This window comes from Lactuca serriola, chromosome 4 (genome assembly GCF_051521515.1).
Source record: "Lactuca serriola cultivar US96UC23 chromosome 4, Lser_US96UC23_V15, whole genome shotgun sequence".
NCBI lineage: Eukaryota > Viridiplantae > Streptophyta > Magnoliopsida > Asterales > Asteraceae > Lactuca > Lactuca serriola.
The window spans coordinates 327,460,393-327,473,468 of record NC_136411.1 but is presented as its reverse complement, the minus strand read 5'-3'; the positions used below and the strand labels follow the sequence as shown (position 1 = coordinate 327,473,468).

Below are 13,076 nucleotides of genomic sequence, written 5' to 3'. Positions count from 1 at the left end.
ATACTGCTACATCGAAACTTAGAAAAATCATAACTTCCTCATACGAAGTCATATTTGGGCGTACTTTTTATGCACGCTCTCGATTTAACGTATGCTACGACTTTCGTTTAGATTGTTAAGGCTAAAAAGCACTTTATCATAAACTCACTTTTTACGTCACGTAGTGTCGTGCCGGTTTTGTCATGAAACTTCGACAGGTCATAACTTCTTCGTTATAACTCGGATTCCGGCGTTCTTTATTTGTCCGAAATCCTTGTCACAACCACTACAACTTTCTTCATCGATATCGGGTTTATCTAAAAATTTGTTTTTGACGCTTATTTTTATTATATCTTTACAAATAAGTATATAATCACATAAAATCACATAATTCACATAATATTCAAGTAATTCATCTTTATTACTTTAAAATAGGTTACAATAGTTAACCTTGACTATGACATTATCATGCTAATGCTTAACCCAGAAACATAGGCGTTACACGTACTCCAAAGGTACGCAAGACATACCCAACCCTTGACCGCATACGGGATGTTTGACCTCGTACGCGCTGCATACTCTAGGTACGTAGGGCGTATGCCTAGACCTCTCAAATCTCCATTAAGAACTTAATGCCTTAAGCTCTTACATCCCATTTCCAGATCTAAGGCTAAATCGTCCTCAAGAGTCATAAAGTTTCCAACTTTATGACCTTGCATGCCCATTAAGTTCTTAACTCAACATCTTAATACATCAAGACCTTCTAAGAATACATGGAGCAAAACCAACCATTAAACCCCATTTTTATGACTCAAGACCCTTCCTAATATTTGAAAGGATGACTTAATGGGTCAAGAACATGCCATGTTCAAGAATCACCATTTTGGGACCAAAAAGTGATTTAAAATAGGAGAAGGTCTAGATCTACAAAATGGAGTGGTAAAGTTTCAATCTTTATACCTCCTGGAGATTGCAACCAAGGTAGAAATCCCAAATCCAAAGTGCTCTCAAACTTCAAGATCTTCTCACCCCCTTCTTTCTTCAAAAACACTTCAAAACTCTCCAAAGGCTCCGAAATGCACTCTTTCTCTTAGGGTTTGCTTGAAGGTTGATTTCATGGAAAGAGGTTGAATAAGAATGAGATTTAAGGCTATAATGATGCTTAAATATGATCAAAACCCTAAAAATTAGGGTTTGCATGAACTTCATGTACGCGATGCGAGGTGTACGTCCAGCGTACTAAGGTGTGCCCTAGTATGCTTAGCGTACACATGTACGCGCAATGTACTCCCAAAGTCCCAACTTTACCAAAATACCACAATGGCCATTGCACTCTTTCATTTACTTAGGGACCAATATGCACTAAATGTCAATATAAGGGTCAACAATGAGAGTGCCTCAAAACCAGATGTTACAAAAGGTGAGTAATCGTGCTTCTTTTCTAGATAATTGTTATTAGATATATGCTTATTAATGTATTATATGAATGATATAAAATATTGGTTATTGTTTATAAACGTGTTATGAGTTAGTATATGTATATAGTTAAGACTTTACAACAAAATATTGTTGTATGGGGAAAAGAACTGATATAACAAAGATTTACAACATGGTATTATTGTATGGAGTAATTAGTGGGTACAACCATACAACTTAACTTTATAACAAGTTATTGTTATGGGGTGTAGTAACCTAGTGTATTTGAGCTTTATAGTACATTATTTATATATGAGTACTAAGTTTTTATAATTGAGAGTTATGGCTATATGTTGTTGGTAACTTAAACACTTAAGAGTTATAGTTAATAGTTGATTGAATAATATGATGAGCATTTATAACTGAGATTATTCATGTGGGTTGGTATATGGAATATAATAGTTAATTGTGTGTGTGTGTATATATATATATATATATATATATATATGTAGTTAGTTGGTAGTTAGCTGTCTTATTATGTGAGTAGGAGTAAATTGTGGGGAGTATATCTAGAAAACGGGGACAGTGAAACTTAGTAGCCTTAGCGTCCGTAATACAATAGTGTGGAGAAACGTTAAATCCCAGTGGTAGCCTTTGTGGCGGTAATATCACCGTTGGAGATTTACAAGTCAATGGTAGTCTTAGTGGTCCTAATACTATATTTGTATAGTATCACACAATCGTGTTAGCATATTTTGTCATAGTACCAATGTGGAAAACTGTTAAATGATAGTGATAGCCTGAGTAGCTGTAATGCTGCTAAGAAATATTGTTAATCAATAATGGTAGCATGTGTGGCCGTAATACCACTAGGGACTATTTTTAACCAATAGTGGTAGCCTAAGTGGCCATAATACCACGAGGGAATGTTATTGTGGTACGTATAATGGTAGTTTGAGTAACAATAAGTCCATTATTGAGAGTTGCTAGTCAAAATGATAGTTTGAGTAGCTTTAAACCTATCAGTTGGAGAACCAATGTGGTAATACTTAATATTAGTATATACTGAGTTGTTTGAAAGTCACTCTAGGTTTTGATTGAGCTGATTTGATTTGTTGATATAAAAAATTGTGTAGGTATTGTACATGTTGTTAGGGTTACTCACTAAGCTCTTGTAGCTATCTTTTTACTGTTGTGTGCCTTTCAGGTTCAAATAGTTATTGGTAAAGATAAAAATACAGTGGGGTGGCTTATAAGCATGATAAGTAGTGTTGTAGTGAAGACCAGCATGTAGCAATTTAGCGCTTTATATGATTCTTTTTTTTGTTTATATCTCAACTGAATGTTGTTCCAAGTAGTTGTATATTATAATTTTGTTGCAAGTTATAGAGGCTTGCTCTGTACTTCTCTTGACTTAGATGTATGACACTTCACTTGATGAAATGTGCACATCATGCAACCAATCAGAAGAGTACTTGCATATGTCGGCTCTCAATGACTAAAATCTATTTTACAAGTTATAGCCAATTTGGGTTTTATTTCCGTTGTCAAAAAAATTCTTAGCAAAGATGTCACATAATCATTAAAGTTATCATGTGCCCATAAAGATCCAGAGGAACTTGCTTATAGTGTGCGTCTTTTTTCTTTTTCTCATCAAGACTACAACAAATAAAGTGCATGGTCAAATAGGAAATGATATTTCTCCAGGTAAAATTCTTTATACACAATGTCTGTTTCTTTTTTAAACTGATAAAGCATATGAAAGAGAGCAAATAACTATTTTACCCTTCGTTCATAAATGATAAAAAATGCAAGTGCTTATAATTTCATTGCATCACTAACAATTTGGATTTAAACCTAATAAGGCCAGTAACATGGATGTGATATTTAATCTTTTGAACCTAAATAGATATCTAACATACTATAATCGTATTATCTATATGACAACTTCTATTTCGGTTTTTTTTTTTTTAAATCATTGTTACATTGTTGTTGCCTTGATAGTCATCACATCACAGAAAAGATTGTGAGATTCGCATTTGTATTTTCATGGATATATTAATCTACAAGTTATCGCCTTATTTGTCTCGAGTCACTACAAGAAATATATCCTTTAGCGGCGACACTATTAGCGGCGACTAGTGGCTTTACCGGCGACTCTAGCTAGAGTCGCCGGTAAAGCCACTAGTCGCCGCTAATAGTGTCGCCGCTAAAGGGTTGACACCCGAATCCGCACTTTCCCCCTACATTGCATCTCAACCGTTCGATGAGATAGCCAATCCAACGGGTGGGGTGCCTTATCCGGTTTAACCTAATACCGGCGACACGCATGTCGCCGCTAAAACTCTAAAAAAGTCGCCGCTAATTGTCTGATAAAAATGACGCGGTACCCTTCCCTCCAGTTTGTCGCCGCTATTAACAATTGTCGCCGGTATTGATCCTCGCGTCGCCGCTAATAGTGTCGCCGCTATTGATATTATCACCGGCAACGAAAATCATTTTTTTAAAAAAAAAATTGAAAAACAATTACCGGCGACGCTTTTACCGGCGACAGAGCTCATTACCGGCGACACTTTTGCCGGCGACACTTTTACCGGCGACAAATGTCATTCCCGGCGACAACATTATTAGCGGCGACAATACTCATTAGCGGCGACATACTAATAGCGGCGACTATTATCATTAGCGGCGACCAACTGATCAATAGCGACGAGGCAGTAGCGGCGACTTATTACCGGCGACGCGTCGCCGCTATCATCATTACCGGCGACTTTTGGGACTTTTACCGGCGACTTTTGTCGCCGGTAATGGCCTTTTTCCTTGTGGTGCTCTTAAATGAAGAGAATTATGAAAACTTGAAGACTGAAACTATTTCTTATTTTATCATGTATATATAATGGCCTTTCGATCTTAACTGGGTTTAGACACAAGAATGTTGTTTGATGTCATAAAAGAGAGTGAAAGAACATCGTCCTATGGCTGTTTACTTTGTTTTAGCAATTGTTATCTGACAAATATCTCATGTATATTGTATAGTACAGCATAACTATAGGTTGTTAGTTGCAGAATGTTTGAGAATTGAGGTCCACACATAGTGGTTTGACTGATATCCATCAATGCTATTCTTTTTTTACTCAAAGTTGAACTTATGATGATACCTTCTTTAATTAATAATTATTTATATACATCACTTTTTGAAGGGTATTATGGCTCCGAAAACCATGTGAAGATAACCTTATTCTGAAAAGAATGGTTTAAAGAAAGGTTCATGGACTACAGAAGAAATGAAAAACTTATTGAATACATTAAGAAGAATGGCTATAGAAACCGGAGATCTATCTCTCCTCAAGAAAGCTGGTAAAGTCTTGAGTCCATGGACTACAAATTAAAAAAGCAAAAGATGGAAATTTCTATGATTACTTAACATTTTTGGCTTGAATTTGTATGGTGTTTAGGCTACAGAGGTGCAGAAAGAGTTGCTAGATCATGTACATATAGATTGCATAAAAACAAGACTTTAAATCGACAATAATTTAATTATTTTTTAGGGATAAATGCAAGAGATAACAATTTACTCTCATTTATGTTTATATAATACCATCTTACTTTTGTTTATAGAATGTTTGTTTCTATAATAGTGGGTACCTTCAACTTTTCTTTTTCTTATAGACATTGTGCTTTGAGAAATCTATTTAATTTTAATATTATGTTATTTGAGAAAATACCCATGTTACCATTAGTATATATATATATATATATATTAAACGGCATAAATGCCTTTGAATTTGCTTTAATATATTTGTGTGAATTGGCTTTTTTAACGGTGTTGCTATTAGAAATATTATAATAACAATATTATTGCTAATATAATAACAATATTATTGCTAATATAATAACAATAATTAAAAATTGATAATAATAATAATTATAACAATTTAAATAATACTCCTAATAGTATAATAATAACAAACATAAAGATTAATTAATAATATCTTAATGTCTTTATTTAAAGTGTAAAAGTTGATTGAAGAAGTGCATGTGATGAATATATTCAACCTTTGACTCCACTAGTGTGAAGGTCAATTAAAAGGACCCGCGTACCACCCACAAACTTTTAGCCTTTTCGGCACCAACAGCCGAAAGTTAGAAATTTCAATACAAGTAAATATGGGGTCCAATAAAATTTTAATATTAAAATTATCTATTGAGAAAGTAAAGATAAAACGAACCGGATAGGAACATGTCACAATTCATATATATATCACGGCTAATTTAAGGGTTAAGTCCTAATGAAATTTGTGATTACCATCTAAATCACCTCATAATACCCAAAGGGCATCTTCTCCCAATCAACTTCTTTACCTATATAACAATCCACTTCCAATTGTTTGCAACACTTGGTTTGAGTTTTATACTTACCATTTGATTGACAAATAATGGAGGCCTTCATGGAGGAGTTTCAACATCTAAAGATCCAACTACAAGAGATAAACTTAGCCACCGACAACTTTGATATGAACAACGTTATCGGAAAAGGTGGATTTGGGATGGTGTATGAAGGAGTACTTTCTCACTCCAAGGGACAAAGCATGGTTGCTTTCAAGCGTTTAAATCGTAGCAATGGTCAAGGAAACTGTGAGTTCTTGAAAGAGATAATGATGCTCTCCCGCTACACACATGAAAATCTCATCTCTCTATCGGGTAGCCTTAGTGGTCCTAATTCAATGTTTGTATAGTATTACACAATAGTAGTGAAGACCAGCATGTAGCAATTTAGCGCTTTATATGATTCTTTTTTTTGTTTATATCTCAACTGAATGTTGTTCCAAGTAGTTGTATATTATAATTTTGTTGGAGTTTATAGAGGCTTGCTTACTTCTCTTGACTTAGATGTATGACACTTCACTTGATGAAATGTGCACATCATGCAACCAATCAGAAGAGTACTTGCATCTGTCGGCTCTCAATGACTAAAATCTATATTACAAGTTATAGCCAATTTGGGTTTTATTTCCGATACAATGATCCAAAAAATTCGTAGCAAAGATGTCATGGAATCATTAAGGTTATTATGCGCCCATAAAGATCCAGAGGAGCTTGCTTATCGTGTGTGTCTTTTTTCTTTTTCTCATCAAGTCTTCATCAAATAAAGTGCATGGTCAAATAGGAAATGATGTTTCTCCATGTAAAATTCTCTATACCATGTGAAAGAGACGAAATGACTATTTTACCATTCGTTTCATAAATGATACAAATGCAAGTGTTTATAATTTCATTGCATCACTAACAATTTGGATTTAAATCTAACCAAGCAAGTAACATGGCTGTGATATTTGATCTTTTGAACCTAAATAAATATCTAACATACTATAATCGTATTATCTATATGATAACTTCTATTTCGCTTTTTTTTTAATCATTGTTTCATTGTTGTTGCCTTGATAGTCATTACATCACAGAAAAGATTGTGAGATTTGCATTTGTATTTTCACAGATATTAATCTACAAGATTATCGCCTTATGAGTCTCTTAAATGGAGAGAATAATGAAAACTTGAAGACTGAAACTATTTTTATTTTATCATGTATATAAGAAAGTATAAAGCATCAACAGCTGAAGCAATGGCCTTTCGAGCTTAATTGCATTCGGTATCTTCGTGAAGGCTCAGGTTTGACAGATATCCATCAATGTTTTTCTTTTTTTACTCAAAGTTGAACTTATATGATGATACCTTCTTTAATTAATATAATTATTTATATACATCACTTTTTGTAGGTTATTATGGCTTCGAAAACCATTGGGAGATACCCTTATTCTGAAAAGAATGGTTGAAAGAAAGGTCCATGCACTAAGAAGTAATAAAAAAAAAAACTTACTGAATTAGATGAGAAATGGGTATGGAAACTGGAGAGCTATCTCTCCTCAAGAAAGCTGGTAAGGTCTTGCCCTTTAATTTGCTTTACTATATTTGTTTGAATTGGTTTTTTAACGATGTTGCTATTAGAAATATTATAGTAACAATATTATTGTTAATATACTAACAATAATTAAATATTGATAATAATAATAATAACAATTTAAATAATAGTCCTAATAGTATAATAATAACAAACATAAAGATTAATTAATAATATTAAAAGTATTATTAATATATTTCTCTTTATTTAAAGTATAAAAGTTGATTGGAGAAGGGTATGTGGTGAATATAGTGTTAACTATTCCACAGTTGACTCCACTAGAGTGAAGCTCAAGTAAAAAGGACCCGCGTACCATCCACAAACTTTTAGCACTTTAGGCATCAACAGCCGAAAGTTAGAAATTTCTATGCAAGTAAATATGGGGTCCAATAAAATTTTAATATTAAAATTATCTATTGAGAAAGTAAGATGAAAACGAACCGGGTAGGAAGCTGTCACAATTCACATATCACGGCTAATTTAAGGGTCAAGTCCCTAAGAAATTTGTGATTACCATCTGATCACCTCATAATACCCAAAGGGCATCTTCTCCCAATTAACTTCTATACCTATATAACAATCCATCCACTTCTAATTGTCTTCAACACTTGGTTTGAGTTTTATAGTCACGTTTTGATTGACAAATAATGGAGGCCTTCATGGAGGAGTTTCAACATCTAAAGATCCAACTACAAGAGATAAACTTAGCCACCAACAACTTTGATATGAACAATGTTATCGGAAAAGGTGGATTTGGGATGGTGTACGAAGGAGTACTTTCTCACTCCAAGGGACAAAGCATGGTTGCTTTCAAGCGTTTAAATCGTAGCAATGGTCAAGGAAACTGTGAGTTCTTGAAAGAGATAATGATGCTCTCCCGATACACACATGAAAATCTCATTTCTCTACTGGGATTTTGCGATGAAGATGATGAAAAGATCCTTGTGTACGAGCATGCATATAATGGAAGCCTTGATCGTCATTTGAGTAACGCTGCCATCACGTGGATGCAACGTCTCAAGATATGCCTTGGGGCTGCAATGGGATTGTGCTACCTTCATGATCCCAAGGAGACACATCAAAGAGTTCTCCACCGAGATATAAAAAGTTCCAACATTTTGCTAGATGAGAATTGGAATGCAAAAGTCTCCGACATGGGGTTGTCCAAAATAGGACTTGCTAACCAACAGCACACGGCGCTTGTCTCCAATGTTGTAGGTACCTTTGGGTATGTGGATCCAATGTATGCGGAGAACAGTATCCTAACGAAAGAGTCAGATGTATATTCTTTTGGCGTGGTCTTGTTTGAAGTATTGTGTGGGAGACTATGCTTTGAAATTAATGATGGTGATCATTTTCAGTGTTTAGTGCGGACATGGAAACAAAGCTATAAACAAAAGAGATTGGATGAGATTATCTTTAAAGATTTGAAGCAATACATAGATCCACGTTCACTAGAAATATTTTCAGCCATTGCATATCAATGTTTGCAGAAATATCGTGAAGCACGACCAACGATGTCTCACATTGTGGAATATCTTGGGATTGCGCTTCGGCTTCAGGAGATTTTTGAAAAGGTAGGACAACCAATGAACTTCGAAGAGATGATTAAGATTGAGGTATCCAAAGGGAAACTAAAGATGCTTCTCTCTCATCAAGGAATGCTCATTAACAGGGGCAAAATGGTACTTATCTATCTTTAAACCGTTGCTTTAGGATTTTTTTTATTAATTTTGTTGTTGGTAAATTGTGATTTATGAAATGTTAAGCATTTATAGCTTAATTTCAGGAAATTTCACATGATTAAAATTAAATGATGCTTGCAAAGTGAAGCTTTCAACTACAATACATTTGAAACCAACAAAAACACTAGAATCCACCCATCAAAGTTACAAATGGACACACGCATACATAAGCCGATCCATAAAAAGACTCATCGCGCAACCAACACCGCTCTCTTTTCTATTTCTTTTGAGATTAATGTAGTCTTTTACTTATATGTTTTGAAGGGAATAGGTGTGGCCAAATCCATTGTAGAAACGCCAACAAGTGTACCACAAAAGGAAAAACCTTTAAAGTGTCCCAGATGCCAATCAACAAACACAAAGTTTTGCTATTACAACAACTACAGTCTTACTCAACCAAGACACTTTTGCAAGACTTGTAGAAGGTATTGGACTCTTAATGGGTCTCTAAGAAATGTTCGCGTTGGCGGTGGTTCAAGAAAACCTAAGCGACCATTTCAAGACTTGTAGAAGGTATTACAAGGAATTGGCCAATTTTAGAAAATTTGTGATTTATTTTTTCAATCCCAAACAAGGCCTTGTCCCTTTTTTAATTTTCGGAAACAAACTGTAGTTTCCTTTGTTTTGAAAAGTACATGTAACTTATATCACTTGATTTTATGGTGAATTCTTTAAGATATAATATTGAAGAGAAAATGTTTATTCAAGACAATTACATACAGTGTTGGATTAATTGTAAAAAAAAGCAATGTATTTTCATGTATCAGTTTACTTTAACATCTTACTTTCATTTTTTATACATCATTAAAGAATTGTATATAGATGACAATGTTATAATCTGATGGATTTTTCAAAGTAAAATGTTGCAATAGAAAGAAACAAAAAAATATGTTGATATTTCTTGCATTTAACCCACAAACACAATCGTTTTCAAATATTCCAAAAGCCAAAAAAAGAGTCATAATCATTCATATGAAGAAACAACTAAAAAGACAAGAAAAAATGAATTCCAAATGATACATTATCATTGTTCACCAAGAACTAAATTGTTAAAAAGATAAATTCACGATTACAGTTACATTAAAAGAAACAATAATTTCCATTAAAAAAAAAACAATTACCATTTTGAAAGACATTATTTATAAATCAAACACAGCTTTCTTTATGCAAACATGTAAAGACAGAACCCCATTATAACCCACAAACTCTGTAGGGGCAATTAAGTAATTCTTTACAGGTCCATGTTCACACCACTCTGCATATATCTCTGGAACAGATTGCAATGACAAAGATGTCTCCATGTTTTTCACAGTCAATTGATATAAAAAACTAGTCTTTAACAAACTCGGGCCCACACAATCAACATTCAAAACACGCCCATGTTGTTTAGCTTCATGATTGATTATAAAGATGACACTTTCATGTTGTTCTTGAAGAAAGATGTGTTTTTTGTTAGTTTCTACATTAACAATGAAGGTGGCGTTGTAGGTGAAACGGGTGGTGGAGGCTGAATGTTGGATGCCAAAATGGAGGTTGAGATTCTTGGAAGAACCAATAAATGGACATGATGAAATAGGGCAACAACATTTGGTGTGAAGACATGTTTGTTCATGATCATTCTTTTTGCTATATGGGATTGATTCTTTGCATCCATATGGAGTGTTTTTGCATGATATTTTAACGGATTCTAAGACTTTTTCTATAGCTCTACAACGATTGTAGCCGATTGGCATGCAGCAAGAAGGGCACTTTCTTTTCACTTTTTGGCAGCATGTAGAGCATGCTATATGGCCATTCTCACACTGCAAATATCGGTATATCACCATGAATGAACTTCTATAGACAATTTGATAGTATGTGAGTGAAATCTAGAACTGAAAAGTGGTGTCATTTTTTCTTTCAAGGTAATCTTAATGTATCAGTTAGGATTACCTTCTGATTTAACCCTAATTTTACGCAATTCAAATGAGATGTATGGACATATATAAAGAGAGATGAAATGAAATACCTGGAAGACAGGGGAAAACAATGGATCAAGGCAAATCGGGCAATCCAATACATCTGGATCAGTAAGCACCACCTGTAACGCTCCAATTGCGTTGTTAAACACCGGCGGAGGAGTACTAGAGCTTTTCATCGAAGCGGTGGTGTTTGATAACCCTATGTGTGACGAACGCACCGGCAACGCCCCATTTTGCCCTTCTGATAGTGGCTGCACCTCTGTAAAACCATCTTCATCGCTTCCAACGTCTTCGTCTTCTTCATCGTCATCCTCCTCTTCCACGGCCTCCGCTTCCACCTCGTCGTCCTCATCGTCTTCCTCTTCTTCAGATCCTTGCGAATCCGATTCTACCTCTTCCATTACAATAAACTCCCCAAATTCTTCGTCTTCATCCGCCACAAACGGCGGTGGCGGTGGCGATGGGACAGATCTCTGAGACCGGGGTTGCGATTGAGATGCGGGTTCGGCGAATCTTGGCCGTTTATTGGCAAGTGAAGTATCGTCGTCGTCTTCGCCGATTGAAAATCTCGCCATCGTAATCGCACTTTCAACTCTCCTGGAAGTGGTTTGATTCGTGGAGGCCGTCGATGCTGGGGATCCATCGTTTATCTGATTTTTCACACGCAACCGCATTATTTTACACTTCCGATTTAACCCTAATTTTACCCAATTCAAATGAATTTTTATATGAAAATTTATAGGTTTTTAAATCAGAAAAATTACAATAAAAACGGACATATTTTCATTTCATTTTTATAAGTCGTTATTAAATTGTTAAATTCTTATAATTGGTTATTTAACTAATTTCAACAATTCAATTAAAAGATTATTTTATATTTACATAGTTGTTTGTGTATAGAGAGGTACATTTTATACTCAATATGTTTACTTGAAAACAAATTCTAGTCTTCAAAATAAATGAACTTACCGTCCTCGAAGTGTCGCAAATTTCGACCTTAATACCGTATGGATAAAGAACCGAGTAAATCATGTTAGACATGAACTTTTTGAAATTGTTGCTAGCTCAAATCTCGAATCGTTTGTTGTCTAAACTTGTGTAGATTTATGGTTTTTGTGTGGCTTTACGTCTTTTTTATATCGATTTATGATATAACGGTAATATTGAAATAAAAATATTACTCATATTATAACGGCTATACGACTAACGGATACATTTAAAATTTAAAATGAATATATCTAGTTGTGAAATATTTTTTATATAGATTTATGATACAATGGTAATATTGAAAATAAGAGTGTTACTCTTTCTGCAACGGTATATGACTAACGGATATATTTAAATATTTAAATGATACTATCTATATGTAAAATGTCTTTTTAATACAGATTTAAGATATAACAGTAACATTGAAATAAGAGTGTTATTTTTATTATAACGATTATACGACTAACAAAAACATTTATGGTCGATCCTACGATCGCAAAAACGACTCAAGTATTATCGGGATCATTTTACCTAGGTGGGATTGTAAGATCGTATGATCGACCATATCTTACATTTATGGTCGATCCTATCTTTTACCCAAAAACGACTCAAGTATTATCGGGATCATTTTACCTAGGTGGGATTGTAAGATCGTATGATCAGGATCGTGATTTTAACAACTTTGATATAATTTGTTTCATAAAGGTTTTTTTTTCCCAAAGATATATTTTTTTTGTTTTAGATTATTATTTTTATTTTAAAGAAAATATTCTAAGATAATATCATATGTCAAATAGATAAATACAATAAGATAATATTAAGATAATAATTTGTATCACATAGAATACATAACATTAAAATTAAAGTAATTTGTATCACATAGAATACATTACATTAATAAAACAAAAATTAAATTAAATTAGAAAAAAGAACAAACATATTTATTAAAAAACCCTTAAACTTGTATCATATTTATGAAAAAAAAACATTATATTGTCAATATGTAAATAATTGAAAAAAATTTGGGCCTA

At 33.8% G+C, this 13,076-nt stretch overlaps 2 protein-coding genes across 3 annotated transcripts; one reads left to right on the top strand and one right to left on the bottom strand.

Annotated features, from left to right (window-relative positions):
* Positions 1–7,796: 7,796 nt before the first annotated feature.
* LOC145097424 (putative receptor-like protein kinase At5g39000) lies at positions 7,797–9,809 on the top strand. Of its 2 annotated transcripts, none has more exons than XM_079034981.1 (2): positions 7,797–9,037; positions 9,142–9,809. In XM_079034981.1, the coding sequence occupies exons 1-2, from the start codon at positions 8,000–8,002 to the stop codon at positions 9,157–9,159; spliced, it is 1,056 nt and encodes a 351-aa protein (XP_078891107.1). In that variant the 5' UTR covers positions 7,797–7,999; the 3' UTR covers positions 9,160–9,809. The 2 variants fall into 2 exon arrangements, with proteins under 2 accessions (XP_078891107.1, XP_078891106.1); XM_079034980.1 differs by having other exon boundaries at positions 7,800–9,037; positions 9,362–9,809.
* Positions 9,810–10,100: 291 nt separating this feature from the next.
* LOC145097423 (putative E3 ubiquitin-protein ligase SINA-like 6) lies at positions 10,101–12,105 on the bottom strand. Its single transcript, XM_079034979.1, has 3 exons — positions 12,028–12,105; positions 11,106–11,708; positions 10,101–10,899 (listed from the first exon to the last, which is right to left on the bottom strand). Exons 1-3 carry the CDS (start codon positions 12,097–12,099, stop codon positions 10,237–10,239), a joined length of 1,338 nt encoding a protein of 445 aa, XP_078891105.1. The 5' UTR covers positions 12,100–12,105; the 3' UTR covers positions 10,101–10,236.
* Between the last annotated feature and the right edge of the window lie 971 nt (positions 12,106–13,076).

What these genes read in the sequence shown, in the direction of transcription:
- LOC145097423 (XM_079034979.1), bottom strand. Translation starts at nt 12,099, where the DNA reads ATGTCTAACATGATTTACTCGGTTCTTTATCCATACGGTATTAAGGTC. An exon ending in TTTGCGACACTTCGAGGACG is followed by an intron (nt 11,709 to 12,027) that starts GTAAGTTCATTT and finishes GTGAAAAATCAG; the next exon opens with ATAAACGATGGATCCCCAGC. An exon ending in TGTTTTCCCCTGTCTTCCAG is followed by an intron (nt 10,900 to 11,105) that starts GTATTTCATTTC and finishes CGATATTTGCAG; the next exon opens with TGTGAGAATGGCCATATAGC.
- LOC145097424 (XM_079034980.1), top strand. Translation starts at nt 8,000, where the DNA reads ATGGAGGCCTTCATGGAGGAGTTTCAACATCTAAAGATCCAACTACAA. An exon ending in TCATTAACAGGGGCAAAATG is followed by an intron (nt 9,038 to 9,361) that starts GTACTTATCTAT and finishes TATGTTTTGAAG; the next exon opens with GGAATAGGTGTGGCCAAATC.